The 20,524-nt window shown below is 41.0% G+C and overlaps 2 protein-coding genes across 3 annotated transcripts in view; one reads left to right on the top strand and one right to left on the bottom strand.

The window, feature by feature from the left end:
- LOC119745306 (rab3 GTPase-activating protein non-catalytic subunit-like) overlaps window positions 1-20,524 on the top strand; it is a 56,869-nt gene that overhangs the window by 24,293 nt on the left and 12,052 nt on the right. For both annotated transcript variants that reach the window (XM_038221583.1, XM_038221582.1), the window contains exons 10-17: window positions 186-287; window positions 12,241-12,380; window positions 14,039-14,261; window positions 15,279-15,508; window positions 16,888-16,952; window positions 17,402-17,635; window positions 18,883-19,195; window positions 20,188-20,285. In XM_038221583.1, the coding sequence (XP_038077511.1) occupies window positions 186-287; window positions 12,241-12,380; window positions 14,039-14,261; window positions 15,279-15,508; window positions 16,888-16,952; window positions 17,402-17,635; window positions 18,883-19,195; window positions 20,188-20,285 (1,405 nt within the window). The remainder of the gene's footprint in view (window positions 1-185; window positions 288-12,240; window positions 12,381-14,038; window positions 14,262-15,278; window positions 15,509-16,887; window positions 16,953-17,401; window positions 17,636-18,882; window positions 19,196-20,187; window positions 20,286-20,524) is intronic.
- Window positions 5,019-10,142, bottom strand: LOC119745307 (tripartite motif-containing protein 2-like). Its single transcript, XM_038221584.1, has 2 exons — window positions 9,495-10,142; window positions 5,019-7,110 (listed from the first exon to the last, which is right to left on the bottom strand). Exon 2 carries the CDS (start codon window positions 7,089-7,091, stop codon window positions 5,130-5,132), a length of 1,962 nt encoding a protein of 653 aa, XP_038077512.1. The 5' UTR covers window positions 7,092-7,110; window positions 9,495-10,142; the 3' UTR covers window positions 5,019-5,129.

Below are 20,524 nucleotides of genomic sequence, written 5' to 3'. Positions count from 1 at the left end.
CATGAGAAGAATGCAGCCAGGGCCGTGTCTGAATCTGGTATTTAATGGCTGTGGCTTTCATTTTTTCCCATTGACGCCCTAGGGTGAATAGCCGCAGCCAAGTCAACAATCTCCGTTTCGGCCACAGCCAAAGTCTTAATTTCTTCTCTGTTAATCACTCATCTTTTTCATATTGACTGTTACAGTGGTTGGTTTGGCATCGGCAGTGGTAGGCAGAGTACCGATGAACAACCGGGTGTAAGCAGACACAGGCCCAAAGTGGAACCAGCTACGTCCCTGCCAATCAGGTAAGTGAAGTGGGTGCTAGGCTAACTCCGATCCGTGGCAGCGCAATTTGTTGAAAGTTTTTGTTTTTTTTGTGGAATGCATCTCTGTTTTAGTTTTTGGATTGAACTTAATGCTGACTAGTCTGAGTGTCATCCACTGTTCTACGGAGTCGGCAAGCTTTGCAACAATGTCTGATATATATGTGTGCATTGTAGATTTTATGCGACCCCGTGCCCTAGCAGGTCAGAGAAATTGTGATGTATTTCAAGCAGAAATTTGGCGCAAGCTGTTGATTGGCCAATTGGCTTGCATGTTTGTTTTATACAACAACGGGTTACCAAAGATTCCATATAGAAGGCGCCCGCTGAATGGTCAGATTCTGGAGTTTAAGACGCAGTCTTGTGTTGCATAATTCATCTCCAAATCTGCACACATATGATAGACGCATACTCTTCAATCAGCTATTCAATTCGCTCTTTTCACACTCCGCCATTGGGCATGCAGAGCCTCGATCTGGCAACTTTACACAATAAAAATAGCCGGTCCAGTGATCTGAACCCCGACACGGGAATCACTGAACCGGCTATATTTATTGTTTAAATTTGCCAGATCGAGGCTCTGCATGCCCATGGCGGAAGTACCCCCTCAACGGTTACAAAGAGAGAGTTGAGAGGGACCATAGACACCACATTGGGAGAAACACTTGTACGCATTGGCGTTGTATGCCTAGCGCTCACGCGCCGTCACTGCACTTTCAGTTAAGAAATTATTCGTGTGCACTTCACTTCTTCGCGCACGAACCAGTGGTCTTGAGTACACACACACAAACGTGTGTTCACCGTCGATCGTGGACGTCCTATTGTCCCTCTTTTGTTTGTACTTGAACTTTTTAGGAAGACTCCCATAGGTTTTGTACACGACCCCAATCGCGGACGTATGCTGGGAATCGTGGACGATATTGTTCTCTTTTGTTCTCTGGTATTTTTCGTCCACGGTTTGAAAAGATGAACACGTACACCTGGTTTGTTCCCACCACTGGGGCTCTCAAAAGTGGTCAAAAAATTCCCATCAATCGTTTGTGCACAAAGTCAATAAGAAGTGATGTGAAGTTTTTGGAAAATAATTCCAAGTGTGGTTTGTTGCAAAAATACCAACTGAAAATATGACCCATTTACCACAAAGCTTGAGAGTCACAATTGTTCGTAATTTTTGGGTGGCATCGGTGGCTAGTGCGTAAGGTGCTCGCCTCTCACCACTGTGGCCCTAGTTCGATTCCCAGCTCGGACCATATCTGAGTAGAGTTGCGCATTGGTTCTCTCCTGTGCCACGAGGGTTTTTCTCCGGGCTCTCCAGTTTTCCTCCCTCCGCATAAATCAAACACTACCGATCTCTGGCTGAGCTCCGTGGTCAGACATGGGTCGTATGGCGGCAGCCTAAGGCGCCTTTACATGCCTTCGCCTCGACCACGTTGTAGCCGCGTCCTTCGCAATTCAGCTTCTCAGCTGCGAGTAAGGATGATTAGCCCCCCAAATGATTATTTCAATGGCACCTGTATCATTAAGTTAATCTAGAGATCCTTAAACAATACCTGCAAGATATTCACATTTATTCTGAATTCTATTCAAAACTTACAAGCTCGTTACAATCCATAAACAGTTATGAAAGTATCAGAAACTGACATCTCGAATATTTCTATGCATTGTTGCTTTTGCAAGCAAACATTTTGTGACCATCGCAGCGTATCTCCCTTTGGTGTTTTTCAGTACCCATTGATAATCATGTGGTGCGTCGAACTATTGCGTCCATGCTATTATCTGACTCATTTCAGTTGATACGCTACATCTAATTTATTATCTAATCTAGTATTAAAGATTTCAAATCTATTATTAAAGATTTACTACAATGATACACATAATTTGATACATTGGGTTTCTAATACTCAACTAAATATCTACAGAAAATTGGATAAATAAACAACAACAACAGCAGGATATTAGTATAATATTAAATTCGTCACAGCATGTATGTTATTTCCGAACATTTTTTTGAATCCTTCTTTACCCCTATCCTTAAAAATTCTATTTCTGATTTTGATGTTTTTCTCATATCATTACATAGGCCTACTTCCCAAAGCACTGTGTCATATGAGTAATGACATTAAATATGGACCAGACCCATAAACATGGTGGTATACCGGCATGTTTACAGGTCTACATATAGACAGATTGTTCTGACAATTCAATAAAAGACTTCTCACAGCTACGATACACAGCATCCAAACTACAGAAATTACAACAGATTTTTAGAAGCCGTCACAAAAGTGCTTTACCGGTAGTTATACAGTGTAATTCAAAGTGAATGATTTAACAAATATTAAATCCGATTTTCTTTTCATGGTACTTCCGTGGACTTTGTCATCCTAAAAGCAGTAACTGTAATATACACGTAATGAAATTTTTTATTAGCCAAGGTCAAACAAATAAACTTGATTTCAGCAGACATGCAAAAGCTTGGCGGTTACTCGCAGTTATTCGTTACTCAACATTACTCTGTACAACTTTTTATTATTATGCATACGTGTGTAACTTGTTCGTTGATTCTCTTAAAGGTTCCACAAATGAATACCAACTTCATACACCTCTTTTCTGTATTTATAACTTATATTCATATGCACAGCAGAAAGGTCTGATATATCATAATATAACATATTTTTTATTGATGAATGTGATTATATGAAAAATATAATATGTGTTTGGCCAGTTTTAAACTAGTAAATGTACGTTTAAAACCGGCTAAGGGCCTCGTTGCGGATAATGGCTCGAGCCGAATCCCATTTATAAATACCTTTTCAGTCAAAAAGTCACAATTAGTCAAAAATTGACAAAATTCCAACAATTTTGTTCAACAATTTTACTTCATGTTTTGTATAACACCCCTCTGGCCATGTCTATAGTATGTGCTTTGTGCATGTAGTGCTAAAAATCTCATATATGGAGATTGTGTGCTCGCAACGCGTACTGCTCGATGTGACGCAGAATGCAGCGGTGTTTTACTCACGTTTTAAAATTAAATACGAGACGGGCTCTCATCCAATAGGAATGGGTAAACTGTCTCAGCTATTTATGAATGCTGATTGAATATGTGATCTTTAATGTTAAAAACAAAGAGTCATCTATTATAGTGTGAGTCAAATAGAAAGTACCGGTAAGCGAGTGATAAAAAATATTAAATAGATATTTGGCCCGCTCCATTTTATAAAAATAACAGTCAAATAGAAAGTACCGGTAAGCGAGTGATAAAAAATATTAAATAGATATTTGGCCCGCTCCATTTTATAAAAATAACAAATAGGAAAACGTGTACAAATGCTATGGGCAAAATGACTGAAAAAGAAAAAGAAAAAAAAGGAAAAAAAGAAAGAAAAAAAGTCTTAACGATAACAAAGGCTGTTTCGGCTGGATGTCGAAACAGCCAATGAAGTACATGGGTCAGTCCATAAATTGGGGTCTAATATTTTTCGCGTCCCACGTATGATTTTTTTAATTCAGGACACATTCTTTCTATCTCCAAGAGTGATTATGTCAAGCAAAGTACCTGCCAAACAAATACAAAATAGTTTGAAGTCAATATTTATGGTATATTGCATGGCAAATTACACAGGTCAGGATGTAACAAGGACCCAAAAATATGACACCTTTGGACCTCTTATTTATGGACTGACCCACGTGCTATTGACTGCCCACCGCTGATCAGTTACTGATAGGCTACCTATTAATGAATATCCTTTAAATACAATGAATGAAATTTGCAAAGGAAAACAGACAAAATATACCATTCTCATTTAAGACACTGACTTGATTTGTTCCTCATATACAAACCACAAAATCTGACAGTATAACCCTCCTATGCAAACATACATTCTGTTCCAAGTTGTCCTTTCAGTCAAAATCAATCAAGTGACTGTTTTCAACAGTTAAGAATTCCCAGCCTACATAAAACAGGATTGACTGGCTGTGACTGTTTATGTTACTTGATACAGCTATTTTCTTGACTCTGGGTGAGCGATGAAACAGCTGTGACCACAACTTGCCTGCTTTGTCTGTTCATGGTCTGTTGACTGACTTTGACTAGTCACAGTGCTTGCTAGATATGATCTGACTGCTGGTGACTAGCCTGTGTTAAAACAAAAAGTAGGCCTATAGCAGTGGAAGTGGATGGAAATTGTGACTGTCTGTGACTGTAAATAGCAGGAGGGATAATAATGTTTCAGTCTTAACTCAAATGAAATGTCATTTGTGTCTGAATGCCTGTGTGTAATCTCTGGTTCTTACTCAGCTGGATAGCTTCACAGCATGTAGCATTCCATGGACAGCTGTAAAATTGGGTAGTAAAACATGCATAACTTCTGATAGCAAGATCAGATTCAGTAGTTCTGTTTTTTTCAGATGAGTGGTAGAACATGCTCATATAATACGTGCTTCAATGGTGTATCAAGTTAAACTTTTTTAAGAGGGAAAAATAATTGCAGGTCACTTTCTTTTGGACTCGCACTGTATTGCCTATGTCTCAGCGAGTATATATCTATATGAAAACCTGTCTTTTAAAATGTTTAGTTTTTTTAAGGGGAAAAATCATTAATCCCGGGCACTTTCTTTTTGACTCACACTGTATTGTCTATATGTCTCAGCAAGTATATCTACCAGTATATGCAAACCTATCTTTTAAAATCAGTGTTTATACTAAGATGTACATTGTAAACGCATTCATTTACATTTATGTATTATGAGAAATTTAACATGACTAACACAACTTGTCCTGTACACTTACATTAACATGTGCTGTACTTGATGCAGCAATGCATTTTACACACGCTGGTAAATCTTGACATTGTGTACGTCAGCCACTGCCAGGTCTCCTTCGGGAGTGAACGTGATGCCATAAGGGGAGTTCAAGCCTCTTGCTACACAAGCAATGTGCTCCCCCTTGGGACTAAAGTGGTGAATCTCACCCTTCTGACCCTTGACAGTGGCCTGGATGGCCACGTAGATATCCCCCGAATTGTCGCAGCAGACCCCCGTTGGTTCATAGGCCGGGTTCTCCGGGGTCAGAGTATGGAAGGAAAAGATCTCCTGGCCCTTGAAGTCGGATGCCATCAGCAGACGTGTCTGGAGGTTGGTGTAGATGATCCTCTCCATGCTTCCGATGGCCAGGTGTTTGCCAATCAGCTCTGCTGGGATGGTCTTGATCAGAGAGCCATCCACCTGATGAAGAGAGACAATCTTCTTCCCCTTGTCTCCGATGGCTATCTGGTTCTTGTAGTCCACGGCAATGCATCTGAGGTCGCTCTCTGGTTCCTCCTCTGTGTTGTCCTTGATGGGTGAGGTCGTGACCTTCCCGGGGACGAACTGGAGCGTTAACTTCCTTTGCTTGTTGAAGACCTTCACAGCGGGTGTGTCTATCACCATCAGTTGGTTGTCTGTGCTGATGGCGATGTCAGAGGGTTTCTGGAGCTGTCCATCGGGGTTGTTCTCTGTGGGGCCACTGATGCTGCTCTTGTATGTTCCATCAGAGCTGAAGATAGTGACCCTCCCATTTGCTGGATCTGCTACAGCAAGGTCATTGTTGGAGAAGGCTGCGATGCCTCTTGCTTCCATGAACTGTCCATCTCCTATACCTCGCTTGCCAAACTCGTCCTTCATCTCCCATTTTTCTTCCAGCAGGAGTTTTCCAAAGGTGCCATCTTGGGCAACAACACTGTCTTTGAAGTCAACAAAGGACAGGCCATGCTGGAGGAGAGGAACTTGCTTCTTTTTGACATCCTTCACAATGAACTTGATCTTCGGCTTCAGCTCGAGGACTTCAAATGGACTTCCCTGGGTCAAGAAATCTTCTGCAATGTCCAAAGTGTGCTTGGACCACTTGAGGGTGACAATTAAGCCAGCTTGGAAGGCTTCAATCTCAGATGACCTGTCTTGTTCGATCTTTTTCACCTGCTGCTTCAGGTCTAGCTCTCTTTGCCTGATCTTGGCAACCTCCTCCTCTGCCTTCCTGGAAATCTTGTTGGTGGCATTTGCCACCATGGCTGCCAGCCGCTTGCGGGCATGATCGGTGGAAATCTTGGCAGCTTCAAACTCATCCTTGTGATCTTTTGCCTGGGTCAGGTGCTCTCCGAGGTCTTGTTGGCAGGTCACCATGGCAGCATGAGCATCAATGAGCTCATGGTCGGGGGCCCTGTGGTCCCCAGCAGCACAGGCAGAGCAGACCAGCTTCTGGCAGGTGATGCAGAAGTCACAGATGTCTTGGTTGGGGTGCTTCTCACACTTTGGTATAGTGTCCCTGACCTTGCTCCTGAAGGAGACACCCCCTGTGCGGAGGTCAGCCAGCGTGGCAATCTTGTGATTCTTCATCTTGGACAGCCGCTTGTGGGCCCACTGACAGTCCTTGCAGAGGTAATCGTCACAGTCCATGCATCGAGATATGGCCTCCTGCTCCTCCTCACAGGCCTCACACTTGATCTTGGACAGCTGAGTGGCCACGAGCTGCTCCTGAAGACCAGCCTCCTCTACCAGTGAGGTCAGGGTCAGGTTATCCCGGAGGCCCTCGATCCCCGTCTCCGTCAGAGATGTCTCCCGCTTGCACAGCGAGCAGATGATTCTCAGGCCGTTGATCTGCTGGACCTGCCTCTGCTCCTCCAGGCATTTGCGGCAGAAGCTGTGCAAGCAGTCCAGGAGCTTGGGTTCGGTGAAGCGCTTGCAGCAGATGGTACACTTGAGATGACCCAAACTGATCCTCTCAAGAGTTGTCTTTCCTGAAATTCCAGCCATTTCGACAAAATCTGTGTCCCTAAGAGAGAAAAAAGAGAGAGAGAGAGAAAAAAATTGAGAAAAAAATTAAGATTTTTCAAGCATTGCAATATTTCAGATTTTAAGAAGAATTTGTAAGTGAAATAACAGTGCACATTAGTAAAGGTTATTGGTCTGTCCAGTGCAGTAATGCTGGCAAGATTATATGGGAGTGAAATCATGGGTGGACTGGAGACAATGCCTCAGCCCGTGTAAGAATTTTCCTATCAGAGTGAAATGGGAGGAATATTATCGCAAGGTAAAATCTGGACTTTTCGCCAAGTGAACCGGAAAAGTCCAGATTTTACCACCCCTTGGCGAAAATGTTCGAACCCAACTCTGTAGCATTGGCTTTTTGGAACAATACGCGCTACGCGCAACGCTGAACGCGCACACCAGCATGCATTTGCACACATATACCGCGTCATGGAACAAGCATCGATCCTTACTGTTCAATAGTATTTCTCATTCCCCATGGGCGAATGGGACTTTTTGAGCCCCGGCGTGAATGGGAGTAATAATGAATGTCAGGTGATGTGAGTTCCACCAATCAAATGACAAGGATCTGTATGTCGTTTATATAATGCTAGATATTACTTATTGCACTTGCACTCAGCTTGCACAGATTTATTGAAATTTCTACTGTCTTTAACTTCCTTAATCTCCTGTTGAGTGTGTCTTGCTTGTATGGAAATTGAATGAAGGAGTTGAAAAACTCGTATTAAACATGCACTATCCATGCTCTTAAACCTTGACAATTTTTCTCAACTTGTATGTTTTATTTCAATAAAAAAAACCTACTGTTTTTTTTTCTATTTCAGGAGACCACAATCACGATCACCTGAAAAAAATCTTTAATTTTAGGTTGCTTTTGCGCACAAATCTAGACTGGTTCCGGGTCCCTACATTATCAATTCTGATACATGTAGGGGGCCAGAACCAGTTTACCTAGAACCATTTTTTGCCTGATGTTCATTCAAAAGTGAACAACTTTCATATTGTTATTTCTAGGGTTGAAACTTAGCGATAGGATTTGTTTGAATCGAGTACAATGAATATTCATAGCTGTAGACAACAGTACAATGCTAACAGATACAGTTACCACCAATTATTCAAATAAATAATAATAATAATGAATTAATAATAATTATGTTATCCAAATTCATACAAGTAAGTAAAAAATAGCAAAAAGATAAAGGTTTATGTGTGAAATCTTCAGAAACAAACTGCCATCTAGCCGAAACCTATGACAATTTTAAACCTTTTGGCTATTAAGAGCAACCTAAATCTGAAAAACAAAATTACACATTTCAACACAAAAATCATGACTTGTTTCTGTTTATGAATGAACATGGTTGGCAATATGCAGACACAATACTGCAGTGGTTTAATAGTTTATCCTTTACAGGCATATGGGATCATTTGCATTTATCCCAAAACTAACCTACTAGATAATTATCAAAAAGCTTTCTTGGATTAAAGATCATAATGGTACTAAACACCCTGTGAAATTATTCTGTCTTACTTGCTTTCATTTAGAACATAACAAGAAATGTTAGTGATTAACGTGATTTCCAACGATCAGTCAGTAGATTGATTTTTTAAATAAATACTGAGTGCTATGGACAAAATCAAGTTTCTTGATCAAAGGCTGTGAATGGTTTTTCACTGTTTTCTAGAAAAGTGCAATATCCACTGAGCTGAAAATTCAACAGGTTTGGTTTTGAACATTCTTCTTTGGATTTTGAGTGGTGTTATTATTGGAAACAAACAAAATGCATGAAAAGCAAATGATCCTACATGCCTTTAAAGTAAAACAATATAATTGTGCAATACATGTATTTGTACATGTATTTCCTCCTGTGTGCCACATGTCATAGTGTCGTGCTGGGAAGTTGAAAGTCGGGGAATTGAGGCTGAAAAACTGTGAATGTATATGTTTCTCCGTGGTAAAACAATATATCGAACTGCAGACCTGGGACCAATTTCATAGAGCTGTTTAAGCACACAATTTGCTTTAGCACCAAAAAAAAAAACTTGCTTAGTAAAATCAGGATACCGGCCAAAACTTCATGTGATTGTTATGCCAAGTAAACAACAGCTAAATACCAGTCACAAGCAATGTACATGTACATCGCATGGAGTTTTCGCCGGTAACCTGATTAAATTGAGCAAGATTTTTTGTGCTTAAGCAAATTTTGTGCTTAAGCAGCTCTATGAAATTGGCCCTGTACCTTTGTGTAAAAAAAAAGAACATGAAACTTAAACCTTTGCAAGTACCGCAATGGTGAAAGAGAAATTACAGTATGTACACTGTGCCATAGCTTCGGTCACAGAGCCTTTACTCGCTACCTCATGGTAAGGTAAAAGTGAAAATAACCTTACCTGGTGTGACAAGATCTCCTGATTGGCAATTTCAACCAGCTGGTTAAAAGGAGCTTTTTTGTGTTTGAAGAGCTCCACAAATTTCTTTTACAAGCAGAATTCACTACAAGAGTTGGTCCTTGACAGTATTAAATCCAATATGTGTGTAGTGTAGTCAAATAGCGCCACGTAACCACGCGTGTCAATTCACGCCCAGAATTTCAAGCCCACTGTTAACCGGTGGTCGATGTAAAAGTGGCCCAGGCATAAAAGTGCATGCCACAAAGTCCGGTCATAGGGCCTTGTGAGGTGACAATCAAAAATATGCCATAATACCCGTGCCCACATTGTGATCAGCCCACCCGGTACCCGCTCACTCAGCCAGTGATTATACCTGACCTGCATTCCACATCCACCACAAACTGAACTTTTATTATCCAGTGAATAAAAAAAATAATAAAGTGGGGAAACGAAATGATTGATGTCTGGAATTTGTATAATAATACCTCCCTAGATGGTTTATTACTCCCTGTAATGTCCCCATGACAATGCTGGCTGGAGGCTTAGCAGTCTGGCAAACACAACATTTCAATGCGGGTTCCTGCTTTGGAAAGTTTAGGTGGTAAATTTGTATAAAAGATGACAAGTTCAGCAGTGCGTGTACCAGGGCTGTCTATGCGTAGTACATGTACTTAGCAGACTGGGTTGTAATACCTGTGTGACCTCTGAGTGACTTTACTTTATCATGCTGTGCATAATGGAATTGTGTCTTTTGCCTACCAGCATTTTTCAAGCCGCCACTAAATTGAATATGTTTTTGTTACGCGCATTTTAATGCAATATCAATTTGCATTTTTCTCTCTAGTTTGTATTGGCATATGATCACTTAAAGTATTATAAATAAACTGTAGGTCTGGAAATAGTGGTGATTGGCAGTGCTAAACTTACATTTTTGCACTAGCAGTATTCATCTGTATGCCCACATATGTAGTACGGCAGATAGGTGATGGGATTGTGTCTTTGATGATTACAAGCATGGAATATGGCACGCAGTCAGAGTATGTCATGAGAAAGATATTTGGCTACAGGGCCATCGCAGATTTGTCCTTGAAAAAATAAAGGTAGAATAACAAGCAATTCGCTCTTTTCACACTTCCGCCATGGGTATGCACAGCCTCGATCTGGCAACTTTACACAATGAGAAAAGCCGGTTCAGTGATTCCCGTGTCGGGGTTCAGATCACTGAACCGGCTATTTTTATTGAGTAAAGTTGCCAGATCGAGGCTCTGCATGCCCAATGGCGGAGCGTGAAAGGAGCGAATGGCAGCCATTTTAAAATGTTTGAAACTTGCTTGTTATTCTACCTATATTTTTTCAAAGGACAAATCTGTGATGGCCCTATAGCCACATATCTTTCTCATGACATACTCTGACTGTGTGCCAAATGCCATGCTTGTAATCATCAAAGTCACAATTCCCCGGCCCGAATATTTCCCCTATCTGCCCAAAGTAATGAAATATCAAACAATATTGAAAAAGTCAACTATTAAAAGAAAAACAACAAAACAAAATTTAGGCACATAAATCTCAGTAGAATACAATTGCGAAAAAATCCTTACAGCAAATATAATAACACTTGTCTAGCTCGGAAGTAAACAGTAGTACATTTCATATACAGTGTATCATGAAGACTGGAAATTGTAAAATGAAACCAAAACAGACTGCATGACTGTATGCCGAAGTGTTTCATATGAAATAGTTAACACATCTGCTTTGTTGTACTTGTTTTATTTATCACTGTATTTGAAAAAAAAATAAGGAAGTTGTACAATTAATCCACTTGAAATTGTTGAGGGACTGGCAGGGTTTTTTTTGGGGGGGGGGAGGGGAAGGGGCACAGAATATGCTCAACTGTATCCAATTGTTATGCTAGAGATGCTTATTCAGTGCCCCAAACTGTTGTGCAGTAACAAAAAATATTTTCTGTAAGCAGAAACTTGTTAGGTTCAAGGTTGAAAAAATAAGGCATTGTATCTTTTACAAATTGCTTCATTTATGTGCAGTTCAGGTTAACAACATTCCTTTACCTCACAACCTTAAAAAAAAGTTAAGAACAATTTTCTACCTTCTGTTTTCAGCTGCTTTTCACAACTACAGCCACATTTTCATTTAACTTACACACATAAATGTATGTCGCCAATATTGCACGCCTTTCAAAAGGTTAACAATAATTTTTGCTGAACTTATCAAAATCCATCTAACCAACTTTTGTTGCAGTAGATTGTCAGGTTTGCTGTAGCACCATGTAGTCAAATCCCTTTGTGACATCATGTGGTCCCGAAAAGGATGCTTGACTGCGTGTACATGGTGCTACTGCAAATCTAACATCTTTGACTTTCAGCCATGCAAACATTCAAGTTCTACCTACTTTTGTGACCACCACATGTTTAAAATAGGCTTATTTAAAAAAAAAAACCAAAACACTTGTTTGAACCTTGAGTGGAATTCTAATTGTCTGGGTGCAATCATTGGGAAGATCCTGTACGTTTATCCAAGCAAATTAGTAGTTGTACTCAACTCTAAAAATTAAGGTTGTTTAAATGTAACTTTTGAGCTGTGACAATGTGTAAACTGACATCAAAAACCATGTATTCCCGTCTGATTTAAAGTACCCAAAGTGAGGACACTTTATAATCTAAAATAATGGCCTATTATTTTCGACCACATGTGACCTCTTTTGACCTCGTTTTTTTTTTCCGCTTCATAGGTTTGGTTTGCCTGATCTGAGACGTAGCGGAGATTCCTTACTTCTCTCTCCGGGCACACACCTTGCTGTCAGCACCGACAGCTTTGGTCGGGTCGTTCTGATCGACCTGGCACGAGGCATTGCTGTCAGGATGTGGAAAGGTATGTACGGTAGTCTGCGTCCTCAGGCAACAGAGCTGTTGCAGTTCCTAATATATGGAGTTGCCTGGCTCAGAAATTTGATAAGTACAGAATTACTTACTCCAAAAAAGTGTGACGTCACCTCCTCCCCACGTCAGGCTCACTTCCTAGACAATGGTTCACGTGCATTCCATAACGACAAATTGCGTTTAATGCACACAATCACAGACAGCAATTTCCATCCTTCTTTTATAGAACATGTTCACAAATTAGTACCTGGAAATGGTTCACTGCCTTTCAGCAGATTATCACCAAACCAGTTACAACCACAGCTGTGCTTATTTCTGCTTCAAAGAGGAGAATCAAGCCAATTATGAAATGGATTTATGACAGCCATAGCGAAACCACGGTGTTCACTGGGCCGTTGCAGTGCCCATGAACCATTAACCATGGTTGCACTGAGTTGACCTCTGAGTGACGTCACATTTATTCCAGCGAATAGCAGAAAGATGTAACCAAAATTTCATGCAGTGTACATGTGCTTGTAACTGGGTCTCGGCTGATTTAAAGGGAATATACATCATTTGCTTTTGCTGTAATTTTCAGAAATGGATGGAATTGGGGGGTTGGAAATATAAAGCAAATATAGTTACACTGACTTTTTGGAGGTTTTGGGTTCGAAAATGCTATAAAAACCAAGAAAAACGATCATTTTCCTGTAGTCTGGCTCCCTGACTCCATATAAGAAGAAACAGAGCAGTTTACATACATTGGGGAATTGTAAGGTCAGGGAACCAGTCTAGCTGGCTCGTACCCGTTCATAGGTTTGTAATCGATTGCAAACAAGTGCAATGGTCAATTGGGGCCAGTATTTGAAAAAAAGCCAGTTGTTTCCAACGCTGATCGGCCGATCAGCGTTGGAAATTGATACAAAATTACCACTTTTCTTGAAAATGACAGTATACCAGGTGCCATAATTTTACAGGATGCTTTAGACTGTCATTTACCAACATCCTATTAAGGTATTTCGCAAAAACTTGGTAGTTTTATTTTTCGATGTTTGCAAATGTTGTATATTCCCTTTAAGCTATTATTATACCTCATACATATGCATGAGCGAGAGCTGAATTCTTACTGGCCCATTTACCATAACGTGTCAACCACAAGTTTTGCTATTTACCAAGCATGCACGCAAGGATTCACGCACAGGGCATACATAGTTGATAGTCTACTAAATATGCCATTTACTAAGCAATAGGTCTCTCTCAAAAATGGTCATCTCTGTAGGAGAACTGCAACTGCATATGTTACGTAATCAGGCACGCATTGTGCAGTGTTGAAAATGTTCCAAATACGCACGCTTGTTGCTCGAAATGTGTTCGAAATACGACACAGCCGATGCGCGTTACGCAAGTCGACGCTCAAAATGTCGATGCATGTGGCTGGTCTGTAGGAAATGACGTCATTTGAGAGAGACCTATGTGGAACTATCACAAGGAGGTAGTGCGCTTTGCCTCGGGAAATAGTTTGTCAACTTCTAATACCTCGAGGAGCTAATATCGAATATCCACCCTCAAACCATGTTATATTTTTATATTCCCTGCTTTAGCATCTCAGTGAATTTATGTCATTTTTACCTGTTGAACCAATTGTTTCAGTCGAACATGTTAATTTTGTAGGTTATCGTGATGCGCAGTGCGGATGGGTATCGGTCACCGAGGATCTCCTACGCGACAAATCAGACCCGGCAGCGTCCAAAGCCCAACGGCAGCGGACGCGGCAGTTTGGTGCCAGGGTGGCACTATTTCTGGTCATCTACGCTCCGCGACGGGGGATCTTGGAGATATGGAACACGCAGCAAGGGCCCAGGGTAGCGGCATTCAATGTTCCTAAATCATGCCAGTAAGTATTTACTTTGTATATTTCCTGTGAAATTGAAAAATAATACTTTTACAGATAACGGCAAGGTTCCTTTGCAGTACTTCGTACTGTCAGTGTTTGTCTTGCATTTGTATATTTGTTCATATTTAAAGTTTTGTTAAGAGATTTTGCATTTGTAAATAAGGCACTTAGCTTATTTTCGTGTTCATTCTTATCTTATTTACTGTAATCACGTAATTTGTGCTGGTTTAAATTATTTCAGGTATAATATGAATGATTGTAAATGTTTCGAAGTATTTTTACTTAGTTTTAAAATTTGTAAACCGCAACTTGATTGATTGATTGATTGATTGATTTTAGTTATTGTCACACATATATAAAAACACAGTGAAATGCTCCGTGATTTTGCGAGCCTAAAAACAACTTATTTATCCTTGTGGTACCGGTAGTAAACAAACCAAAAACCAATATTGCAATTCATATGCAATGCAGTGTATATGAAGTCAATTATATGCAACGCAGTGTATATGAGGTGAACGGTTAAGTTCTGGACACGTGGCTGTTGAAGACAAATGAAATTACCATATTAATAACTCTCCTGTGGTTTGACCATTCAAAACACCTCAAAATCTGGGTTCTGGCAAATTGGAGGACAAAAAATGCAGGACCTTTTAAAATCCTCCAGAATTTATTGTTACTGCACTACCACACCTTTCAATTCCTTTCGAAAGGCACTGAAAGGCAACTTACTGAATTTGCCCACAGAGTTGCTTCACCTTCCGAAACCTTTCGAAAAGTTTCAAAGTTCCAGCACTATTTCACCTTTCAAAACCCTTTTAGTCAGGCAAATTTAAAATGTTTTGAAAGGTCTGATAATTCTCTGCCAACTGCACTGGGCATAGCAGGGTTAACAATTTACGATATATCCCACAAGGAAAGGTTTATGATGTGGATCTAAAAACAAAATGTAACCATGATTGTGGTCGTTATCTTTTCAGAGTCGTTTTAACATCTCAAATTTCAATTTCAATTTCCCAGGCTTCTGTGTCCAGGCTACAGCACCATGGGTCTCAACAGCCTCTCCCTCCAGGACTCCCGGGCCCGGCCCCACACCCTCCAATGTTGCCTGGTCCAATCAGATGGCTTGGTGAGGACCATCAGTGTCCCCTTCCACCTGGCGCTGAGCGACAGGAACAGCAAGAGGGCGCATGACCTACACCTGGTCAAGAAACTGTCTGGTCTGCTGCATCACAGGGCTACGCTCAAAGGTACGCTTGGAGTCTTCGGATTTTTGTGGTTATGGCCGCGTCGTTGAACTTGAAGGCCTATTAGTGAGACCATCACAGCTCTTTCAAACTGGTGTTCCAGGGTCACGTCAAGCCAAATAGTATGAGAAATGACTCTGGGTTAACATTTTGGATTCAGTCAGGCAAATTGGTCTTCATTTCTCATTTACTACACTGTTGAGTCATTCTGAATGCCTGCAACAGTTGATTTTCTACAAAGATGCTCCGAACTGTTTCAAACAACAAACTTTTCCCGTATTTAACAGGCTGATTCCCTTGTTTTTCACTTGAAAAACACTGTATTAAATCTTGTATATTGCTTGAGATTTCCTCTTTTTTGTGTGTGCTTACTTCCCAGTTGCATGCCTGACTCAATTCAAATCTTCAGAATAATTTGGAATGCCACACTGAAACGAGTGCTAGTCTTAAAAAAAAAACCACGTTTTAGTAAACCTGTAGTTGAATGCTGTCAATCTGTAGCTTTATTGATGGGATGTATTTGTCTAAAATTTCAATTATTGATTGAAAAGGAGGTCTCTAAAGGTCTTGATTATGTAGATATTGACTCAAACAGTGCAAATGTATTCTTCTTCAGTTGCTTTTATTTGTGGTCAGTTCAAATCCAGATTGTGAACCTGTTTTATATACGTGGCCCAAGCATTTTGTTTACTCTGAAGGCATTAAAAAGAGTGCCACAAACATTTTGCTGGGAAGCTGGAGTTTTCAGTAAGGAAAACCCAGATCTAGAGGAGTGATTCAAACAAGGAAGGGGATTGGGATATAAATCCCAAGTCAACCATCAGTATTTCACTTCAAACAATCTTGTTCTCTCTTTGCTGTCCTTCAATAGACCAGTCCTGTAAGCCCCGCCCCATGATGCATGGACCAATCACAGCCTTGATTTAATGTCCGACATGCGTGCACATGAGGGTATGACACCAATGGCTGGCACATTTAGCTTGACATTAAAGAGGTGCATGTGCTGTTGCCTATGTATGGTGGGCTGGACTCCATGGATTTATCTATTCAAGATGCATCTGTATCTGGGTCATTCCAAATATTTGAGGTCCTAAAGTGTGATTTTTGTGTGTCCTTGTTGCACCTGACCTGTGTAATTTCCCCTGCAAGAATCATTAAGATTGACGTCAAACTATTTTTTTGTGGCAGGTACTTTGCTTTACATAATCACTGTTGGAGATAGAAGGCATTAAGAAAGAATGTGTCCTGAATTTACAAAATCTGATATCAGATGTGACAGAGACACAAAAAAGTGGACCCCAAATTTATGGAATGACCCATTTGTCTATTGCACTGAGGACTTTAATCTCAGCTTATGGAATGTTTCTCTCCTTGCCTCTTAGAGCCCCTTGATGAGGCAATCACAGCCGTTCTAGTGGACATCAAGATATCATCCTACAAGCAACAGGTATGTCATATTCAATCCACGTGGTCACCACCTCTGGCAATGAAAAGCTTGGCAAAGTTGATGAAAGCTGGAAATTCACTTTTACTGGAGAAAGTTCTGCAGTTAAACTGCTCTGCAGTTAAAACAATACAGCAAAAATGCAAGATGTGAAGTATGATTTAGCCTCTGAATATCTCGGTATGACTACAAAAAATAGAACTGTCAAAGAATTGTAATTGAGTCTAGTACCAGTAAACTATAAGTCAATCAAAGTTGATTGGCTAGAAAGGTCACAATAACAATACCTTCATCTCATTTGAAGAGCTTGATACCTGACTTGAAACTGTTTTGATTTGTGACAGATCTGCAATTGACCTGTGATAACTTGTGATGTATTCAATTACAACTCTGCCAGTGTCCAACTTTGATTTTGAAAATTCCATTTTGTGTTGTTTTCACTTCCTGAACAGGCCCTCGAGAAAGTCCTCCTTGCGCGAGGCATGAGCCCTCTGGTTCTCCTTCGCATCGTCCGATCCCTCTCCACCCATCTCAGGGCTCACGGAGCAGACTGCTTGGACTATGAGGGGCAGTGCCTGCTGCGCTACTGCAGCCTACAGGAGGAGCTGTTACAGGTCTACACCAAGCTGCAAGGCATGCACAGCATACAGGAGAAATCTGGCCCGAGCGACGAAACATCTACCAAAGTAAGAGGGGAAGATGTTATGGGGTTTACAAAAACTTTGGATTTGTCGTCAAGAAATTTTAGGCCCCTGGTAATGGACGAATCCGTGCCGTGATTACTGTACATGCACAAGGTCCCCTACAATGGAGAAACCATTGTGTATGCTATTGTACAAAGCAAGTGTGCCGTTACAGATTATCTGAACAATAGCTAGCGCAGTGCTTTCGCCATTGAAGGGGGCCTTCGTGGTAGAATTGATAGCATGCCCGGATTGATCTATAGGTCCGTGTTATTATTCTGGGCATCCAATTCCATATTATGAGGACAAATTCCAGACTGAAAATGTGTTTCATTATTCTGAAGCCAGAGACAAATTCAAAGACAAAGCCACGATTTCAAAATGCTCATCATGTCCTGTCACTGCATCCTGTATGCAGTTTGTGCTTGCTTTAGAAAAGCTTGCCCCAAATATGATTTATGTCATATTAAAATATGAAAAAGCACAGGGGGTGTATAACCATTAAGATTGAACTAGTAATTTTGCGAATGCAGCTTTTATCTTAAGTTTGTTTCTTTATCAACAAGTCTTTGCATGTACAATTTATGAAGTTCAGACTCAGAATACTTCACACAGATTATATACATTTTCCTTTTGTCATGCATGCCGTTTGCCAACTTTTTAAAATTCAAATTGATGACCAGGATGGCTTAAAAGATATCCAATATTTGGAATATAGTACATCTCTTACTGCTAGTGGCGGATCCAGGGGGTACAAAGGGGGTGCCCGCCCCCCTACCCTCCAACCCCCCCCCCCCCCCTCCCTGGCAGTGACCGAATTTTTCTCAAATAAGGCCATTCGTCACTTGTGAGAGCCCTTCCCCCCCCCCCCCCCACCGGCACAGCCTCAGCCTCCCTCCCCCCCCCCCAGCAGTAGCCTCTCCAGATCCGCCCTTGACTGCTGCAAGTCAACCCTAAGATTAGGTTCAGGTTTTGTTAGGATTCGATACTTAATTTTTTTTGAACAATTGTTCGGTTTGGGTTAGGCAGCAAATTGGAACATTCAAGAGAGTTGCTATGATTGTGCGCTTGTAAATTGAGTAAATTGAGTTTGGTTCGGTTTGTAAACATGGTAAATGCCATTTTAGTTCAGTATGGCTGTAGATATTCACTGTACATGTCTGTATAATGGCAAAGGCTGTTGCCACAAACTACCCGATTTAAACATAGCATTGCCATTAACCCTATCCCAAAACTGTCGTCTCTTTTAGGAGTTAGCGACAGCATTAGACATCCCGTCCGAAGACATCAGCACATGGCATCGTCAGATCCTAACATACCTGGACGTGGCCCACCACACCAAGGTCCACTTTGCCTCAGACTACCAGATGGAAGCCTCGGCATTCGTGGGCTGCTTCCAGTCCTTCGTGGAGCACCAAGGGAGCAAGAGGGCGGGGCAAGATGGAGGAGGAGGCGGGGAAATTGAGGAAGGAGAGGAGGAGGACGGGGCATCGCGGGGAGATGAGCTCAGGATGAGGCTGAAGCTCAAGGCAAGCCTGACAGAGGAATACTCAGTCAAACTAGGTCTGTACTCCTTTTAGTTTCATCTTTGAAGGTTTACAACAAATTTTGGAACAATGATGAAACAATGATGAATACCTGAGAAAAATGTTTGGGAATTATGTGGTTTTTTTTGCTTAGTTATGGAGGCCAAGGATAGAAAAATTATTCTTCTTGCTTTCCCCCACCCCTTTCTGGGTATGACTTTTTAGACAGAATTCAAGATGCTATTTTCCAGTTTCAACCCAAAAAATAGATTCCTTTTCTAAATTGTTATTTTTTTAGCAACACAAAAGTTATTCACTTTTGAATGAGACATCGACCACAGAAATTAACCAATGTTTAGTTATTGAATAATTACTTTACAACTTTGAATTTTTGGCTGCCAGACGGCTATTCCGTACACGTGGGTTAGGCTGGTTCCCGCCCAACAATCAGTATTGATAATGTATGGACAGAGAGCCAGTCTGCTCAGACAGTGGATTTTTCAGAGGGTTGCAGATGTCCAAAAAAAGGAAAAAAAGAGGTGTTTTTTGGTTGGAATAAAACATTTAAGATGAAAAGTCATTAATATAAAAAAAGGGGCATGCAACTTTTAACATTGTTTGCAACACTTGTAATGTCTGTGGCAATGTGAAAAGCTCATCAATACATCTGCTTGAGACTTCCTTGCCATAAATCTTAACAGAATCTCTCGTGAATTCTTGGGTTTTTGGGGGTTGTTCTTGTTGCTTTTCACTAGAACATGACAACTTTTCAATAGGTATTGATGGCATTATTGGCACAGATGTGTACAGACAGGAAAAAGTCCAGTTGTTGTCATGGACGACATTTCATTGGTTGTCATTCAAATTACTCGTGCATGCATGTACAAACCTGTGCCCGCACGCAGTGTGACCCTCCCACCGGGGCTCTCAAAACTGGTCACAAAGCGTCATTTACTGTTCATGCACGGAGTCTATTCACCAATGCAAACTTCCAGGATCATTACTGTGTTGCCGTGTTCATCTCTGCAGGTTTGTTTCTGTATGGTGCTTGCCTCAGAGGGGACTGCCCTGCCGGTGACTTATGTGCAATCATCAAGAAGATGGAGATCCCGTCTGAAGAACTCACAGTGAGTACAATCAGATGTTGGGCCAGATACTTTTACTTGGTTGGCTCAAAAATGGACAAGGGTGATTGGGAACTGTCAGAAGGCATTGCACCTGAAATTGTGACTTCCTGTGAGTGTGAAACGGCCATTGACTGAATTGATCGAGCAAACCAAGTAGAATTAATACTTTGAGGACCACCTCTTTCAGTGTGGAGTGCTTTCTAATTTGAGCATTTCCTTAACGAGGCAAAGTCTGTGAC

This window comes from Patiria miniata, unplaced genomic scaffold, assembly GCF_015706575.1.
Source record: "Patiria miniata isolate m_02_andy unplaced genomic scaffold, ASM1570657v1 HiC_scaffold_7, whole genome shotgun sequence".
NCBI classification, from domain to species: domain Eukaryota; kingdom Metazoa; phylum Echinodermata; class Asteroidea; order Valvatida; family Asterinidae; genus Patiria; species Patiria miniata.
This window is presented reverse-complemented; position numbering and strand designations above follow the sequence as displayed.

Bases quoted from the DNA above. Each gene is read 5' to 3' on its own strand.
- LOC119745307 (XM_038221584.1), bottom strand. From the start codon at position 7,091: ATGGCTGGAATTTCAGGAAAGACAACTCTTGAGAGGATCAGTTTGGGT.